Source organism: Carcharhinus amblyrhynchos, chromosome 21 (assembly GCF_965287045.1).
Source record: "Carcharhinus amblyrhynchos chromosome 21, sCarAmb.v2.hapA, whole genome shotgun sequence".
Classification (NCBI taxonomy): domain Eukaryota; kingdom Metazoa; phylum Chordata; class Chondrichthyes; order Carcharhiniformes; family Carcharhinidae; genus Carcharhinus; species Carcharhinus amblyrhynchos.
Genome location: NC_137344.1, coordinates 39584077 through 39601796, shown reverse-complemented (window position 1 = coordinate 39601796; position 17720 = coordinate 39584077). Strand labels below are relative to the sequence as shown.

Below are 17720 nucleotides of genomic sequence, written 5' to 3'. Positions count from 1 at the left end.
AAGCTTCCAGACTTCCCCAGTGCCGGGTAGCAATCCTTGTCCTTAATTTAATACAACTGAAGGCACAAGGGATAGGGTTTTCTGGTCGCGCTTGCCCTAAGACCGGAAAGTCCCATTAATGGACCTTTGCATCGTCCGTCCCTCCCCAAACCGCTACAGTTCCTGTGGGGTGCAGGGTGGGAAAATTCCACCCAGGGTTTCACATGAAAGCGAAGGCAGCACAAGAATCTTGCCTGATGGACTTTCCCAGGGTGGGAATCACCCTGGACTGCAGGGTCCTGTACCGTGAGCACCTGAAAAGGGTCACCCAAAAGGTCAATGCCAGAGCCAACATCATCCAGAAGCTAGCAGAGCATTTCTGCTCTCCAAAACGCGAAGAGGAAATTGAAGCCAAGGAGAAAATGCAGAAGAAATTCATAAGGATGTTGCAGGACTCAGATGATGGAACCATCAGGGAAGATCATGACAACTGGAATTAATGAGACTGAGTGGTCGATGCACCCTCGACATAAAGGCCAGGGAAGCCTGCAACTGCTCCCAGTCCTGCTATCATTTAACACTGGAATTAGTGTTAGGTGGGTGAAGCTGGGCCTTCCCCCCCCCCGCCACCCCCGCCATCTCCGAACATAGTCCCACCTCGGAGAATTGGTTAATCTGATTGACCAGCGACTCTCGATTCCCAGCAGCAGCACTGGGAGCAGCGGTCAGCAATGCTGAGACCACAGCTGGTCATTGCTACTTTTTGTTGCATTTTCTGCAGCTCTGCCACATTCTCCTTCCCTTCTGTCCTGGCTAAGAGTCGAAGGATTTGAAACGTTAACTCTGTTTCTCTCCTAGTAGACGCTGGCTGACCTGCTGAGTTTTTCCAGGGTCCTCTGTTGTATCTCCATCAGAGGAGCCTGGAGTCAAAAAAAAAAGTTGATTAGGCAGGATTTTCCGACTGTTCCTGCCAGCGGGATCACCAGCAGTGGAGGATGCAAGCAATGGGAAATCCCATTAACGGTGCTGTCAGCCAATGGCAGGTTGCCTCTGCTGGTGGGGGTGTGTGTGTGTGGGTTGGCGGGGGGGGTGTGGTGGTGTGGGGTGCGGGAAGAAGGAGGGGGCGGCAGAGGGTAGAAAATCTCATCCATTGCTTTGGTCAGCTCGTACTGAAAGATCAGAGTGAGCAGGGTAGAAGCCAGGTTTGAGAGGAGGGGGAGAAGATACAGTGTGGGGGGAGGGCAGGTGCTATGACTTGAAGGGGTTCTCCAGTGTGCCCAGGGGGCTCACAAAGGAAGTCACCCCACTCTTTACCTGACATCAGCAAGCCTAAAGCTGCCTGGCTTGCCAGCGTGGGAAAGCTACCAGTGGCAGCGGGGGCCGTGGTCTCATATATGCTGAGGCTCTTGATTTTAGACCTCAAAGGATTTGCCTCAATGCTGTGGCTGCTAAGCATGATGCTGAGAATGATGAGGATTCTGACTGAACACAATTCCCTGAAGTTTATTCCTTGCAACAACCATAAACAGTTCTGCACAGGCCCTGATCCAGTGTGCATCCTATTAGCTGATTACTTGACTCTATGCCTGACCCATTAGGTATACATGAAGTCTCACAGATACAGAGTCACAGACAGTAATGAGTGTCTGTGGTAGGGATCACAGGCAACAGTGAACATTTAACACAGAGGGTGTGCCTTTTTTATCCTCTAATGTTACCCATGGGAATGTCTTGGTGATATCCCTACGCAGCTACTTAAAGGTACATGTCTCTGCTGAATTGGCATACACACATCACAACAGTTGGATGAAGCTCTTAATTGGTTACTAACTGGTCACTTAAGGCCTCAATCAGTGGACTACCTGGCGATCCTCCCATCCCACGTGTAACTGTGGAGGGGGCAGAGTCGGGCAGTAGGTGGCAGCCCAGCACCCACTAGATTTTTCAAACCCACCAGTGATGAGGAGTGGATTTCACCCCAGGGTCACTTTCCTCTAGAAATTGAGAACGGTAAGAGTGGGTCTGATAGAGATCTTTCAGATTATGGTGGGCAAAGTGTATGGACACTTTTCCACTTCTGAATGAACCGGAAGGATGCTACACAGATCAAAGAGAATCACAGGTTGGTTGAATAAAGAATTTAAAAATGAACAGAGTGGTGAATAGGTGGAACTCACTGTTGCTGGTGACGTGGGTACCATTGGCCAACTTAAGGGGAGGCCTGATGCTTAGGAGGAACTGGGCATGGAGGGCAGAAGGGCCTGTTCCTGTGCTGTATTTTTTTCTTCTTTGAAAAGACACAGGGTATTGAGAGGTAATTAGAGTGGGAACAAACCTGCTGGACCGGGTTGCCTGTGTGTATGTGTGTGTACCATAGATCCTATGTAGAACTCCACTGTCTTATCTCCTTACCCAAGAAGGCAATACTTCAGATTTACGTTGTGGCTTGTCATTTAATTGCGATTCATTCGATATTAGAACAGATGTAAATCATGTATTCCTTCCCTCCCCAAAGTGCTGTTCCACTCCAGTGAAGATATGAATAATATATTATTGACCTCATTCTCATTAGCACAGTAATAAAATTTCTGTACTTTTGTAATTGCTCTGATCTTTTAATTAGGTCACAGGAGTGATGTTAGAATGAAATCACCAATCCCGCACTGCATCGTGCAGACGGTAACCTCATTTTTCAGCCGTTTGTAGTTTTAATCGACCGGGGCTTTCATAGAAAGCTCATCTCCGTGCAACTTCTGCTCCAGCGGTGCAGGCAATGTGCTTAAAATATGACGGAGGTCTCTGTGGTATTGTCTTTTGCAGTCCAACCTCACAAAGCAGCAAAACGGCTTCAAAATCACCTTGAAAACCTTGGAGGACAACCTGCTTTCCCGCCTTTCCTCTGCCTCTGGGAACTTCCTCGGGGACACGGCCTTGGTAGAGAACCTGGAAACTACCAAGAGGACCGCGGCGGAGATTGAGGAGAAGGTGAGCCCATTTCAGGCACCGATGTGAATGTCATTCAGGCAGAGAACAAGCCCGCAGACACATTCGGAAGTGATTTATGAGAAGAAAGGGGACATATTAATTCTCAATCTGTTTGAGAAACTTGTTGAACACTGTGATTTACCTTAGCTTCTGTCAAAGCCAACGATCCAAATTCCTCAGAGCTCAGTCCAGAAAGCGACATGTTTGTGAATTCCGATTACTATGTGGATTAGCAATATTTGAATATAAGCGTAATTTTCTCTTCAAAACACATCTGGCCTATTTAACATCTAAATTCCAACTGTCCTCTATCCTATTTAATAAAACAGCCAGTTCGCATCATAACATATGAAAAAATTAATAGTTTTCTAAATTTGTTGCATAAAATGCAATTTTTGCTTTTTTTTGTGTTAGGATTAACTCATCGAAAATATTTTAAAACTCCCATTTTAAAAAAAAAATGTTATTTTCTGATTGCGATCAAAGGGTAGAAATTGCAAGTGAAAAAATTCTCACTCCGTTTTACTTCAGTTGTTTCAAAGTCAGGGTAAGATCGCACAGATACGGGGATGTTGAGCGAGATTCTCCGGCCTGCTAAGCCGAGTGGCAGATTTCTCCAGTCCCGCCGCTCTCAATGGGAACTCCCGTTGACACCACCCCACACGGGCAGGAAACCCTTCGGCAGGGGTGCACTGCCTTTGGGACCGCCGGCACGAACGGCCGGAGAATCCTGACCATCATATAAGTGCGTTAAGTATTCAGTCGTGAAACTCTGTAGTCACTTCTAGAGTTGTGAAGGTGACCATTGGAAGCCCCGTTTTAATCCATTCCCCTTGCGCTGTCTCCAGTTAGATAAATCCATCAATAAAGAGCAAGGCCAGGGTTTTTCGGATGGTGAGGTTTCCCTTCCTGTTGTTCGAAGAGACCACACACTCTCCTCCCCTGCCCCAACACTGCCTGCCTCCGCAGAGATTTTACACTCCAACAAGTATTAATTAGCTGAAGGTGGGACTTCCATTCCTCACTCAGGCATAGCTCCCGCCTCAGTGAGCTGCTACTCAACCTGATTGGCATGCAGCCCTCTAGTCCCCACAGCACCAGAGGCTGCAGTGGCCAGGACTGGCACTGCAAGCAACCCCTAAAGCCTAAATCCCAGAATTGCAGGAAGAGGTTACGTTTAGGTAGTCTCGGGGTGGCTTGAGGATGGATAATGTGGAATTGGGATGTCAGCGGAGAGAGGGATGGAGGCCCTGCGGGGTTGCCAGACCTCAAGGGGTGGCTGACCAGTATTAAATGGGGGCTGCAGATGGAGGGACCACAACACCCTTCCCCTCCCATCTCAGCCACCTGAGCCCGAGTCATTGTGGGCTTTCCCCTGTGGGGGGGGGGAGAGCAGGTGCTATTTTATGAGCAGGACAAATTTAAGAAATACTCCTTCAAAAGAGCAGCGGAAGCTGTATTGATGATAAGGAACATCTAACAGCCCTGACACGCAGATTTACTTCCCCCAAAATTTACAATAAAGTTAAGGATCGATCAGTTTACCATGAGTTTTATTAAGATAATAAATTGCAGTGGAATCGTGAAGCAGGCTTTCTCTGTTGACTCATTTGACCATGCCGTTTGTTTCTAGGTCATTTATATGTGTCAGCTACTCTTTAGGAGTGATTGGACATTCGACCTCATTCTCATGGGTCCCAGAATTATGCAGTGAGAATTGTCCTAATCGTACTCCGCTCGCGTGTGATTCCTCTGCACTACTTTAGTGGAGCTGTATCAAATAGAAATTGTGTCGAGCATTTATATTCCATTGAGACACAGGATGGGATTTTCCGGCTGTGATCGCTCTGAGGCCAGAAATTCCCACCCGAGGTCAGCAGATCTTTGCATGGTCCTGTTCCGCCCACTATGATTCCCATGGTGGATGGGATGGGAAGATTCTTCCCAGGATCTTTGTGTGCTCATTTCTTTTCTTTGGTATTTGGCTGCATTTTATCTGCTTTGACATTCTAAGTGGTCGCGTGTTTTGCATTGGAGAGATATTCAGACAAAATGGATATAACCTGAGTCTGAGTTTATTTAAGTCACGGATAGATAGGTTTCTGATAGACAAGGGAATTAAGGGTTATGGGGAGAAAGCGGGAAAGTGGAACTGATCCACTTTGGATCAGCCATGATCTTATTGAATGGTGGGGCAGGCTCGAAGGGCTAGGTGGCCTACTCCTGCTCCTATTTCTTATGTTCTTATGTTCTGACTTTGGCAAGCATGCCCAGAGCAAAATTGGGCTTATTTCAAAGATCTAATGGATGTTTTTATTAAGTAGGGCCAGGAATGTGAAGACAAGATGATGAGGGAAGATTTCTCTCCCCCCCTCCCCCTAACCTTTTCTTGCTGATAGCCTTAATGTTACTAAAAGGTGTCTTTACAAACTGCTCAGAGTTAACTCGATTGGAGAGTTTTTTGACAGACAAATTGCAGAGCAAAAGAAAAATGCTCATGTGAACTCTGACAGTTATCTGGCATTGTCCAGGGTTCTGCTCATTTGCTGGGATTAAAATACGATAAGTCCCCAGGGCCTGATGTTCTGCATTCCAAAGTACTCAAGGAAGTGGCTCTGAAATAGTGAATGAGATGGAAGGATTTCCAATTGCAAAGGAATGATATGTGTTGAGTATAGAGCAAGGGGCAGCAAGTTTCACACTGGAGTGCCATAGAAATAGTGGACACACTGGTGATCATTTTCCAGCAGTCTTATAGACTCTGAAAGAGTTCCAGTGGATTGGGAGGTTGATAATGTGACCCCACTTTTTAAGAAAAAAGGGAGAGAGAAAACCAGGAATTATAGGCCAGTTAGCCTGACATCGGAGGTGGAAAGATGTTGGAGTCAATTATTAAGGATGCAATAACTGAGCATTTGGAAAGTGGTGACAGGATCAGTCCAACTCAGCATGGATTCTCTAAAGGGAACTTGTGCTTGACAAATCTTCTGGAGTTTTTTGAGGATGTGACCAGTAGAGTTGGCAAGGGTGAACCAGTGAATGTTGTGTATCTGGACTTTTAAAAGGCTTTTGATAGGGTCCCACACAAGAGAGTAGTGAGCAAAATTGAAGCACTTGGAATTGGGGTTAATGTATTGATGTGGATAGAGAACTGGTTGGCAGACAGGAAGCAGAGAGTGGGAATAAATGGATCCTTTTCAGACTGGCAGGCAGTGACTAGTAGGGTCCTGCAGGTATCAGTGCTGGGACCTCAGCTATTTACAATATACATAATGATATCAACGAAGGAATTGGATGCAATATCTCCAAATTTGCAGATGACACTAAGCTGGGTGGCAGTGTGTGCTGTGAGGAGGATGCTAAGAGACTGCAGGGTGACTGGGACAGGTCGGCTGAGTGGGCAAACACTTGGGAAATGCAATAAAATGTATATAAATGTGAAGTTATCCACTTTGGTTGCAAAAACAGGAAGGAAAATGATTATCTGAATGGTGGAAGTTTAGGAAAAGTGGAAGTGCAACGTGACCTGGGTGTCATGGTGGAACAGTCGCTAACAGTTGGCATGCAAGTACAGCAGGCGGTGAGGAAAGCTGATGGTATGCTATCCTTCATAGCAAGAGGAATTGAGTAGAGGAGTAAGGATGCCTTGCTGCAGTTATACAGAACCTTGGTGAGGCCACACCTTGAGTATTGTGTGCAGTTTTGGTCTCCTAGACTGAGGAAGGGAATTCTTACTATTGAGGGAGTCCAGCGAAGGTTCAACAGACTGATTTCTTGAATGGCAGGACTGATATATGAAGAGACACTAGATTGACTGGGCTTGTTCTCACTGGAATTTAGAAGAATGAGAGGGGATTTCATAGAAAGTATAAAATCCTAATGGGACTGAACAGGCCAAATGCGGGAAGAATGTTCCCGATGTTGGGAAATCCAGAACTAGGGATCACAGTCTAAGAATAAGGGGTAAATCATTCAGGATTGAGATGAGGAAGAACTTCTTCACTCAGCCAGTTGTGAACCTGTGGAATTCTCTACCACAGAAAGCTATCAGGGCTGCTTTGTTAAATGTGTTCAAGAGGGAGTTGGACGTGGCCCTTGTGGCTAAAAGGGTCACAGGGTATGGAGAGAAAGCAGGAGTGGGGAAACTGATGGTGCGTGATCAACCATGATCATATTGAATGGTGGGGCAGGCTCGAAGGGCCGAACGGCCTACTCTGTACCTATTTTATATGTTTCAGTGTCTTTTAGACTGTGGGAGCAAACTGGAGTACCCAGAGGAAACCCACGCAGACACAGGACAACTTGCAAACTCCACACAGACAGTGACCCAAGCTGGGATTCGAATCTGGGTCCCTGGCACTGTGAGGCAACAGTGCTAACCATTATGTCACCTATACATATTGCAGCCATCAAGGTCACCACAGTTCTGAATTTCTGCTTTTCCGGAATCTGTTGGTGATATAAGCAGGATTGCATAACCTGCTGTCCACAACCATCTCTTGCTGATGCCATATTTGCCAAGGTCACCACTTATGCCCACTTTGATGTTGATGAAGTCAATCAGACACAGCGGGATCTCGCTTTTTCTGCAGTGACTGAATTCCCTCGGGTACAGGGAGTCATTGACCACACATGTCTGGGAATCGAGGCACCCTCAGATCATTTTGGAGAATTTATCAAAAGGAAGGGATTCTGCTCCATCAATGCCCTGCAGTAATGTGACCAACAAAAGTCTTTATGCAAGTCCATGCAAAATATCCTGGAAGCTGCCATGAATTATTTCATTCTGCGAGGGTCGCTATGAGGACTTGGTTGATGACATTTGCAAGGAACCCTTTACTGATATGGAGAAAGAAAGGACAAGAGCCAGAGGAGGACCAGCACAGTTATCGAGCAAACCAATACGTTGCCAAAGATGGGATTGTGTGGCACGGACAGATCTAGGGTACCATTCGATACCAGCAAAGTTTCCAGAATGGTAGCGATTTGTTATACCATGCACAAAATACCACAGGAAAAAGGAGTAGAGCCGCAGGGTAGAGGAAGGGAGCTAGCCCCTTGGCAATCTCGGAGGATTGGAAGGATGGGGGAACCAAATGTCTCTGCTTACCTGGTGGTCAGGGAAGCCTGAGTCCACCTCATGTTTCCGGTAAACTGAGTAGGTGAAACCTAAGGCACTCCAATATGAAACCTGCTGCTGCTTACTCCATCCTCAACACATATCACTCCTGCAAGTGAAAATCCTTCCCTCTCACTCACACCCTTTGCTCATCCTCTGCTCAGATCAAACCATTCTTTTGAAGGCAATTGCCCATTTGGTTCTGGGGGCAAAGTTGATTAAGGAATTAATTGGTTAACTCAAACATAATACGGAGGGCGGAGCAGGTGATGTATTGCAGCTGCAGTATATAGAAGGCTCATGGATGCTGGTAAAATCCACAGCGCCAACATCTGCAGCAAGTGCCTGTGGCTTGAAGAACTTTAGCTCAGATTCAATGAGCTGTGGGCCAAGCTGTGGAACTGTGATGTATCAGGGAGGGAGAAGGTTACCTGCATGCTTTGTTCCAAAAAGCAGTCACACGCTTCAGGATAAGGTCAGCTGATTTACGCAGGCAACAGAAACAGGGGAATGTGACTGTGACTGAGGCCGAGATGGAAGTGGACGAGCCTCCGCTTTTACAAAAGATTTGAGGTTCTTGCAGCTTGTATGGATCAGAGCAGGGGCTGCAGTGTGGATGAACAAACTGATAAGGCACCACGGTAGAGGAAGCCATTCGTGTGGTGGGGCAGGGGGTGGGGACGGTAAATATTTGCAGTGGTAGTAGGTGATACCCCCTACGCCATTTGGCAGCATCTTCAGGAAAAAGTTAAAGAATTACAATGAGAAGGAATGGAGTTGGGCACTTTGCACTGAGTGTGACCTTCACGTGCCTCACTTCCATTGCTTTGCATGCAAAACAATCCTGATCCAGTGCAGAATGCAGCCAAACTGAACCCCGCTGGGATCCCTTTAGGATCATAGGACCCTTACAGTGCAGAAGGAGGCCATTTGGCCCATCGCATCTGCACCGACCACAATCCCACCCAGGCCCTATCCCCATGACCCAAATGGGGACAACATGCAGACTCCACATTGCCAGTCACCTGAGGCCGGAATTGAACCCTTTAAATAGAGGTTCTCTCATGAACAGACATGATTCATATCAGAGGCAGCATTCTGTGATTGATTGGGAAACTCGAAGGCAGAGCGCTAATACAATGGTCGAGTTGAAGAGCTAGGGCAAAGTCTGCAGCCGCAACGATCATCTTCCGGGTCCACACGTAGGACTCACCCACTGCAAATGAGCTGATTCTAATAAAACGCTGCCCTGCCTGTCTGTGGTCACATTCTGTGAATAAATCGATTTTGTTTCTTTTCTGAATCACCCATTCTCACTGTTGGCCTGTCTCCTTTTTAATACAGGTTAAAGAGGCCAAGGTAACGGAGCTTAAGATCAACGAGGCGCGTGAACACTACCGACTGGCTGCAGGCCGAGCTTCTCTACTCTACTTCATAATGAATGACCTCAATAAAATCCATCCCATGTACCAATTCTCTCTGAAGGTATGCCAGTACAAGCCCACCAGCTGCTTCCTCCACTCCCTCTTGGTCAGTTGAGCTGATGAACAGCTTCAATAAACAGTCTTGGTTTTTAAATGTGTTCCCCATTGTTCTAAATCCTTTCACATGATTTGTGTTGAAAACAAAAGGTCGGGTGTCAAATAACTGTACCAGATTCGATAAGAAAAACCATCAAGTGCAAAATTCATTGCTCTAGATAGTGATCAAAGAATTACTCCCTGGGGATTTTACGCGACTCATTTTACCTTTCAGAAAGTAACCACTTTTCGGTATTAAATTGCCAGCGAGGAATAAAGAGCTAAATCTAATCTAGACTTTGGCATGTTTATAGAATGAGGATTTTATTGCTGGTGATATAATGTTCAATAACATAATTTGCTCATAAATTCTGCTGCTATTTTCTTCCAGGCTTTTAGTGTTGTGTTCCAAATGGCTGTGAAAAGGGCGCCAGCCGATGAAGTGCTAAAGCAGAGAGTGGCCAATTTGATTGACAGCATCACGTTTTCCGTATTCCAGTACACAACAAGAGGACTGTTTGAGTGCGATAAACTGACCTATACAGCTCAGGTTACCTTCCAGGTAAATAAAAGCTATTCCACAACTCTTCGTTTAATCCACGTCCATTTTAACACTAGCCCTTACAAAGCCATCTCTGTAAGTTAGAGCCTGGCTTCCCCAGTAACATTCTGGATAAAAACAGTGCCCGCAGTGACTAGAATTCCTTTTTGCTCAGTGCTTGCTGATCGTAGCCAGGGCTATCGAGAGTTAAATGGAGCCACTTTTTCGCCTCGTGGTGTTATTGTTAGACTATTAATCCAGAAACTCAGCTAATCTTCTGAGGACCTGGGTTTGAATCCTGTCATTGGTGGAATGATGGATTTAATCTAGAATTAAATTCTGCTGCTATTTTCTGTGTGGAGTTTGTACATTCGCCTCATGTCTGCGTGGGTTTCCTCCCACAGTCCAAAGATGTGCAGGTTAGGTTGATTGGCCATGCTAAGAAATTGCTCCTTAGTGTCCAGGGGTACGTAGGTTAGAGGGATTAGTGGGTATAGTATGTAGGGATATGGGGGTAGGGCTTGGGTAGGATTGTGTTCAGTGCAGACTCGATAGGCGGAAGGGCCTCTTTCTGCACTGTAGGGTTCTATGGTTCTAATTAAGAGTCTACTAATGACCATGAACCCCACCATCAACTGTCAAAAAAGCCCATCTGGTTCACTAATGTCCTTTAGGGAAGGAAATCTGCCGTTTTTTCTGGTTTGGCCGACGTGAATCCAGAGCCACAGCTACAGGTTGACTCTTAAGCCACAGGTTGACTCTTAAGTGCCTTCTGAAATGGCCTAGCAAGCCACTCAGTTCAAGGGCAACTTGAGATGGGCAATAAATGTTGGCCAGCCAGCAATTCTCGTATCCCACAAACAAATGAAAAAAGTTCTTTCTTCTTATTGCCATTGGGTGCCTCATACTTAAGAAGTAAGTATGTGTGTGTGGGCATTGGATGAGGGTAGGAACTTGGACATCAAGGTCTCTGCCGTTGAATAGCTGAGGTCATACCTGGACATGAAGAATGACCAACTGGGTGGATGTACCAAAAAATTCTCCAGTGCCATACATAACCTTACCACAGCAAGTCACTATCTTATGGCAGTGGCAGATATGTGTACCGAGAGAATCTGAACTGTAGTTTAAGTCCTTCTTATCTAACCTTTTGTTCTGTGTTTGGGATATTTTCTGGAGGAAGCACATGTAATTTGTGTTGTGAATCATTGCTGACAATGTGATTACAGAGAAAAGCACATTTGTTCTGAACCATTGTTGAATTGTGTAATAGCCTATAATGCAGTATTAAAATCAAAAGTGTTGAATGATCATAGAATTTTGATCAGATAACCTGAAAATTATTATCGTAGCTCCCTTTTAAAATAATAATCATCACTCCATTTACGTCAGACACTCTGCTGAGAATCCTAGTTTTACCAACCTTCTCTTTTTACTTCTGGTTTCCAGCCGTGCTATTTTTTTCACTTGATCTTTTTTCACTCTACCTGTTTGTCCATGCCTACTTTAGAATGATTTTATAGAATTTAGCACAAAATATGATAAACTTTCTGTGACTCCATGCCTGCCAGGAATCACAGTCTGCCAGGGTGCTGCTTGGTAAGTCCAAAAGACGTGCTGGCCATGTTAAATTCTCCCTCAGTGTACCGCACAGGCAGCAGGGTGTGGCGACTAGGGGATTTTCACAGTAACTTTATTGCAGTGTCAATGCAGGTCTACTTGTGACGCTAATAAACAAACTTAAACTTAAATCAGCCATGGGGATCACTGCTGTCAGTTCAACAAACCCTTAATGTTAATCTAAACTATCAAAAAATCGAGAATGTCGCAAATCAAGCTTGGAATCTTGGAAAACCTATTGCACTGCAATCAAACCAAAAGCACTTTACAATTAATGGAGTACTTTATCAAGTGTCGTCACTACTGTAATGTAGAAAGCACAGCAAGCCCCGAAATGTGATAATGACAAGAAAATCTGTTTTTGTGATGTTGGTTGAGAGGGAAATATTGGCCAGGACTCCAGGTGGAACGCGTCTGCTCCCCTTAACCATGACAAGATGCAAGTTTTACCTGCTAACCTCTTGCCTTGAGCTCCTATCAAGCAATATTTCTCTTTTAAACTTAAATCCCCTCTTTAAAACTAGTTAGCAAAATACAGACATATTTCCTGTGACTTAGGTTACTACCTCAGGGAGGTCATTTCAGAGCGAGATGGGGAGACACCTGTTTTCCTCTGACAGTCCAGACAGCATCTGCTTGTAGTTTAAAATGAAATTGTAACAGTATTGCCCCCCTGCAAACTGAGTTCCTTCCATTAACCATATGACTGTATATCTAGTTGAAATCCCAGGAGAACTTAAATAAATAAAATGTCCATCAACTCTACAAAGCAACACAGTCCTACCGAAAAACAATTTTTAGCTTGCATTCTTAGCATCTGCAGAATGCTTACCTGACAAATTAACTCCTGTAACAAAACACTGCCTCGTAAAGCAACCCCACCTTAAACACAAAATATAGCAGAATAGTACAATATCATCACAATGTTTACTCCAATCAAAGATTTGGATGACTATTGGAAGCAAGCTGAACAGCAGTAGTTATTATCCCTGCAGTTCTGTTAGCGCACTGGACATCACCCATTCTGCATAGCTGGAGGTGGTGTGTACAGCATCACTTCTTTAAGATTATGGATTCTTTTAAATAAAACAACTTCAAAAACTTAATAAAACGCAGCATTCTGCAAATGCCTGAATAGCTGGAAGTATCAATGCTTGCGCTATCTGATATCACGTGTCATGAGCCCAACTTCACTAAATGTTCCTGCAACATGTTTTTTTTTAACATCAGCTTGAATCAATGATGGCAGACTGAAATATTCAGTGCCCTGACTCTTAACTCAGGCACAAAAACATTATTGTACCCGTACTGGATTAGCCTGAATACCATTTCAGGATCTGAAAAGTCATTGAACTCAAAATGATTCATGTTGTTCTGCTTCAGTATCTTTCGTTGTTAACATTAAGTAATGCTCAACAGTGCAGAAAGGAATATACCAGTCCCATGGAGCACACAACATGGAGCTGAATGCCTGCAGTTTGTACTGCTTTAGTTGCTGTAAAACGTCGCTTTCGTGTGACCCTATGGGATCCTGACACATCGTGAGATCAGTGCTCCTATAAACCATTGCTAGGTTGGAAATAAGCCTTCTCTAATTCTAACTCAAATTCTTTTCCAGTTATATCTTCCCGTACCAAGGCAAAGGTATGAGTGATTTTTGCAGTGTAGGTGGGATCGATGGTGTTAGGGTAAATTGTCTTCTGCGAATGTCTTACAATAACTGACTGGGAGTATTTCAGAGTGACTTCAGGAGGCAGTTAAAGCTGTTTCTCCCCCACTTCTATGGAGGGGAAGCTGATCTCCAAACAGTGTGGAAATCAAGTTTGTAGCTGGCAAAACACGTAACTGATTGGGGAATGAGTGACCAACAAAACTTGTGCCTGAGTCTCTGGCTGTGTTGTCCAAAGACAACCTCAAACGACATTTTGCCTCCTGGTGACGCAGTGTGGTGAGCTTTTAGTAGTGTTCCGCCAAGGCACAGCCCTACCACTGAAGGAGTTAAAGAAACAGTAACCATCAAACCATTTGAGCAGCATTGATAACAGCTGTTTTTATTCCTGAAAGTGCTTTTCATAAACAGGGGCTTCTATTTTGTCACTTAGATTAAGCCTGGATAATTAGATCTGCATTGTTGCCTCTGATGCTTGGTTGAGAGTGCCAATGCATTCCAGGGTGGCATGGTGGCACAGTGGTTAGCACTGCTGCCTCACAGCGCGAAGGATCTGGGTGATTGTCTGTGTGCAGAGTCTGCACATTCTCACTCTGTCTGCATGGGTTTCGTCTGGGTGCTCCAGTATCTTCCCACGGTCCAAAAATGTATATGTTAGGTGGATTGGCCATGCTAAATTGCCCTTTAGTGTCCAAAGATGTGTAAGTTATGTGGATTAGTGGGATAAATATGTGGGATTATGGGGATGTGACCTGAGTGGGACTTTGGAGAGTCAGTGCAGAATCGATGGGCTGAATGGCCTGCCTCTGCACAGTCGGGATTCTATGATACATTGTCCCGAAATAATCAATACAAAATTATGCATAATGTTCATTGGACAACTTCTCTTGGAAGGACAATATTGACGGCTGAGATAGTTACTGGAACTGCTTCAGAGTTCCGGGTGTTTTGTATAGTTTGAGGTTGAAGTGTTATTGGAGACATATAGCGATCACAAATGTACTATAGAGCAAAATGCGAGGCTCATTTTGCTGAGTTTCCACCTCAGCAAGGCTAATTAAAATGGAGGTGGATATTTTCTTGCCCTGAACATGCCAATCCTCATCTTTGTTACCACAGGCCACATCAGAAATAAGGGGCTGGATTTTTGTTACTGAGGGACCAAATCTTGTTGGGCACCTAGAATGCCAATGGAAGAATTGGGCGGAGGCAGCCAACTAAGGGGCTGTGTTCAAGAAACCCCTCCAATTAAGGGTGGTGAGTAGGCTCTCCATCCAATCGGAGTGCCCAAGGCACTGGGCGGCCAAGGAGAGGTGGCATAGCTGGTGCAGGTGGGAGAACGAGAGGGCATCTCAAATGAAGGTACCCTTTGAAACATTTCAGTGTGTAACAGTGTAGTGTAACCACAGCTGCCAGACTAGCATTGTGGAGAGGTGAACCCTTCCCTAACATGATGTGGAATCAGTAGCTCTGGCAATCGCCACTGTAAGGGGTGGGGTGATGGACTTAGATGAGGCATTGCTGGCCCCTCAGCCCACCACCCGGAGGCCATCTCCACCTGTCTGCTGGCCTTTGGCCTCAGCCCATATGCCAACTGGAAAATTCCAGGCAGTTTCCGAAGAGCATCCTCATTCCTCATGTTCACTAGTCTTGAAAGTTACTCACTGCTGGAGGCTGGAACTCGCCTCTTTCGAAATAGGCCAGAAATGGAAACATGGCAGTGGACTGGCCAGTGGAATGAAATTGTGAGCATGTCCACCTCCAAATCCCTGGCATTCACGGGATGAAAATCCAGCATACGATACCCTCAAGACATTGCTAACTATGGAATCGCTGAAAGTCTTGTTTGAAGACAAGACTCTGAAAGTAGGAACATAGGAATGCAGAAGTTGGCAAATCCAACCCTTCGAGCCTGTGTCGCCATTCGACACTGAATCGAACTAACGCTACAAGACTTGCCAAATTATAATATTCAGTTCCTTTTCTTCTATTAAGCTTCAGAATGCAGCTTTATTCATTGTTGTACAAAAAAATGGCTGACAAAGAAAGCTAGTTCCTGAACTGGAGTTTCCTTAGTGACCTACATTCCTGTGCCCCAGTACACCTCTCCATTTAATGACACTGGATCTATTTAAGTTTGACCACAGGGTCTCCCTGAGCAGCATTAACCTACATATCAGCTCCTGATCTTACCCTTCTTATTCGAATTTAAACAACGCCGCTCCACTTAAATGTTACTAAAGGATATTTCTGTTGCTCTGTGTGAATAGCCTAGTTTAAAATATTGATAAAATAACAGGAGGATTACTGATGCCAACTGTGGAATTAATTAAGGGCATGAGATAAACTTTAGCCCCGGGTGTTTCAGGGATCTCATCGCTGCAGGTTACTTTTTGCTCTCTGTTCCAAGTCACTGACACTGATGACATTGACTGCACTCACTGTTTAATTTTAGGTATGCATTTATTGTGCATAGATATAGTCTTAAAAGTAGCCAAGGAGATACTGAGAGAGACGGACACACTTGACAGTAAAGCGTTTGTTGTTAGCGCAAAAACTTGCGACAATCAAGACTACCTTCAACTGTTCATGGTTCGATTTATGCATTAATTGTTGTCAATTGGTTTGTAACAATGGGATTAAGTGTGCAATGTAATCTAACAATATTCAGGTGACAGGTCACAGGTATAGTTTGAGAGGTGTAGATTTAAAACTGAATGAGGAGGAACTACTCGCAGAGGGGATGAATTTCTGGAACTTGCTGCCCCAGAGAACGGTGAAGTCTAAATCGTTGAATGGTTTCAAGAAGGAGATAGATGTATTTCTAATAAAAAAAAGGGATAAGGGGATAGGGGGAATAGGTGGGGAGGTGGATTTGAGAGCAGGGAGAGATCAATCATGACCTGAATGAATGGCGAAGCAGGCTCGAAGGGTTGGATTTGCCTACTTCTGCTCCTAATTCCTATGTTCCTACGTTCATTGTCATTGTGTGAAAATTGGTTATGACTACCTGCCAGCTTGCACGATGAGTTTGGACAGACTGAATTGTCAGAGAGTTGGCCAAGTTGGAAATATGAAATAAAAGAACTTAAACATGATGGAGATAACTAGCGGGCCAGGCAATATCAGAAATGGAGAGGTTAGTCTTCCAGTGAACTTAAAAGGAGAACAGGGTTCAGTGCATGTCTGCAATTTCTGTTCCTTATTGCTGTCTTGTGGCCTATCAGCATTCAACAATAAGTCGACGCTGGGAACAATCCAGTTAGATTGGAAAATTGCACTGCATTCTGGAATTGGCTCCAGTGTGCTGAATTAACTGATATCAGCTGGTGTGGTGGTTTACCATCATTGCCTTGGGCACAAGGAGATGAAAGGTCTGGCAGAGTTTCTTCTCCTGATCACTATTCAGTCATTACCACCAATAAGCATCTGTGTGTGGTGGCAGACAAGGACGGGGTCAACTTGAAGATATTACCCTGCGCAAACAGCCACATTTATAAGCTCACACCTGGAGAATGCCTACAAAACGTCAAAGAGTTGTCTATGAAACTGCTTTGGAACATGGGCCATAAGAAGAGTCACAGAAACATAAAATCCCCCACAGTACAGAAGGAGGCCATTTGACCCATCGAGTCTGTACTAACCACAGTCTCACCCAGGCCCTATTTCCGTAACCCTCATTTACCCTCCTAATCCTCCTACGATAAGGGGCAATTTAGCATGGCCAATCAACCTAACTTGCACATCTTTAGACTGTGGGAGGAAACCGGAGCACCCGGAAGAAACCCATGCAGATGCAGGACGAACATGAAATTCCACACAGACAGTGACCCGAGGCAGGAATTGAACCTGGGTTCCTGGCGCTGGGAGGCAGCAGTGCTAACCACTGTGCCAGCGTGCCGCCTCATGGAGGTGAGGTATGAGAGAACAACTTGACCTGTGAATACTCTCTGATGTTGTTTATTGGGAATTTGATTTGAATTGGCACTCAAAGGACCAAGAATTCTGACGTCAGAGGCTAAATTTTCTATTTTGGGTCGACACCCGGATTTTGGGATCAACTGTGCTTTCCCGACCCCCACATCATGTCAGGAATAATTACTACACATAATTTTTACAGGATTGGCTAAATAGCAGACAGAGGATGGGCTGGGAAGCCAGTGAAAGATGGCAGACAGCACTGGAGGGACAATTGGAGACACTCCTGCATCAAGAGACAGCAGTCTGTCGATACATTTAAGGAAAAGAGAGGATGCTTCAAGATGGAAGCAATCTCTCGGCACTTTT

General features: G+C 45.0%; 1 protein-coding gene across 1 annotated transcript in view; it reads left to right on the top strand.

Annotated features, from left to right (window-relative positions):
- The window catches only part of dnah9 (dynein, axonemal, heavy chain 9), a 521732-nt gene that overhangs the window by 369093 nt on the left and 134919 nt on the right, over positions 1–17720 (top strand). Inside the window, exons 56-58 of the mRNA XM_080209043.1 lie at positions 2800–2964; positions 9428–9568; positions 9995–10165. Coding sequence (XP_080065169.1) covers positions 2800–2964; positions 9428–9568; positions 9995–10165 — 477 coding nt within the window. The remainder of the gene's footprint in view (positions 1–2799; positions 2965–9427; positions 9569–9994; positions 10166–17720) is intronic.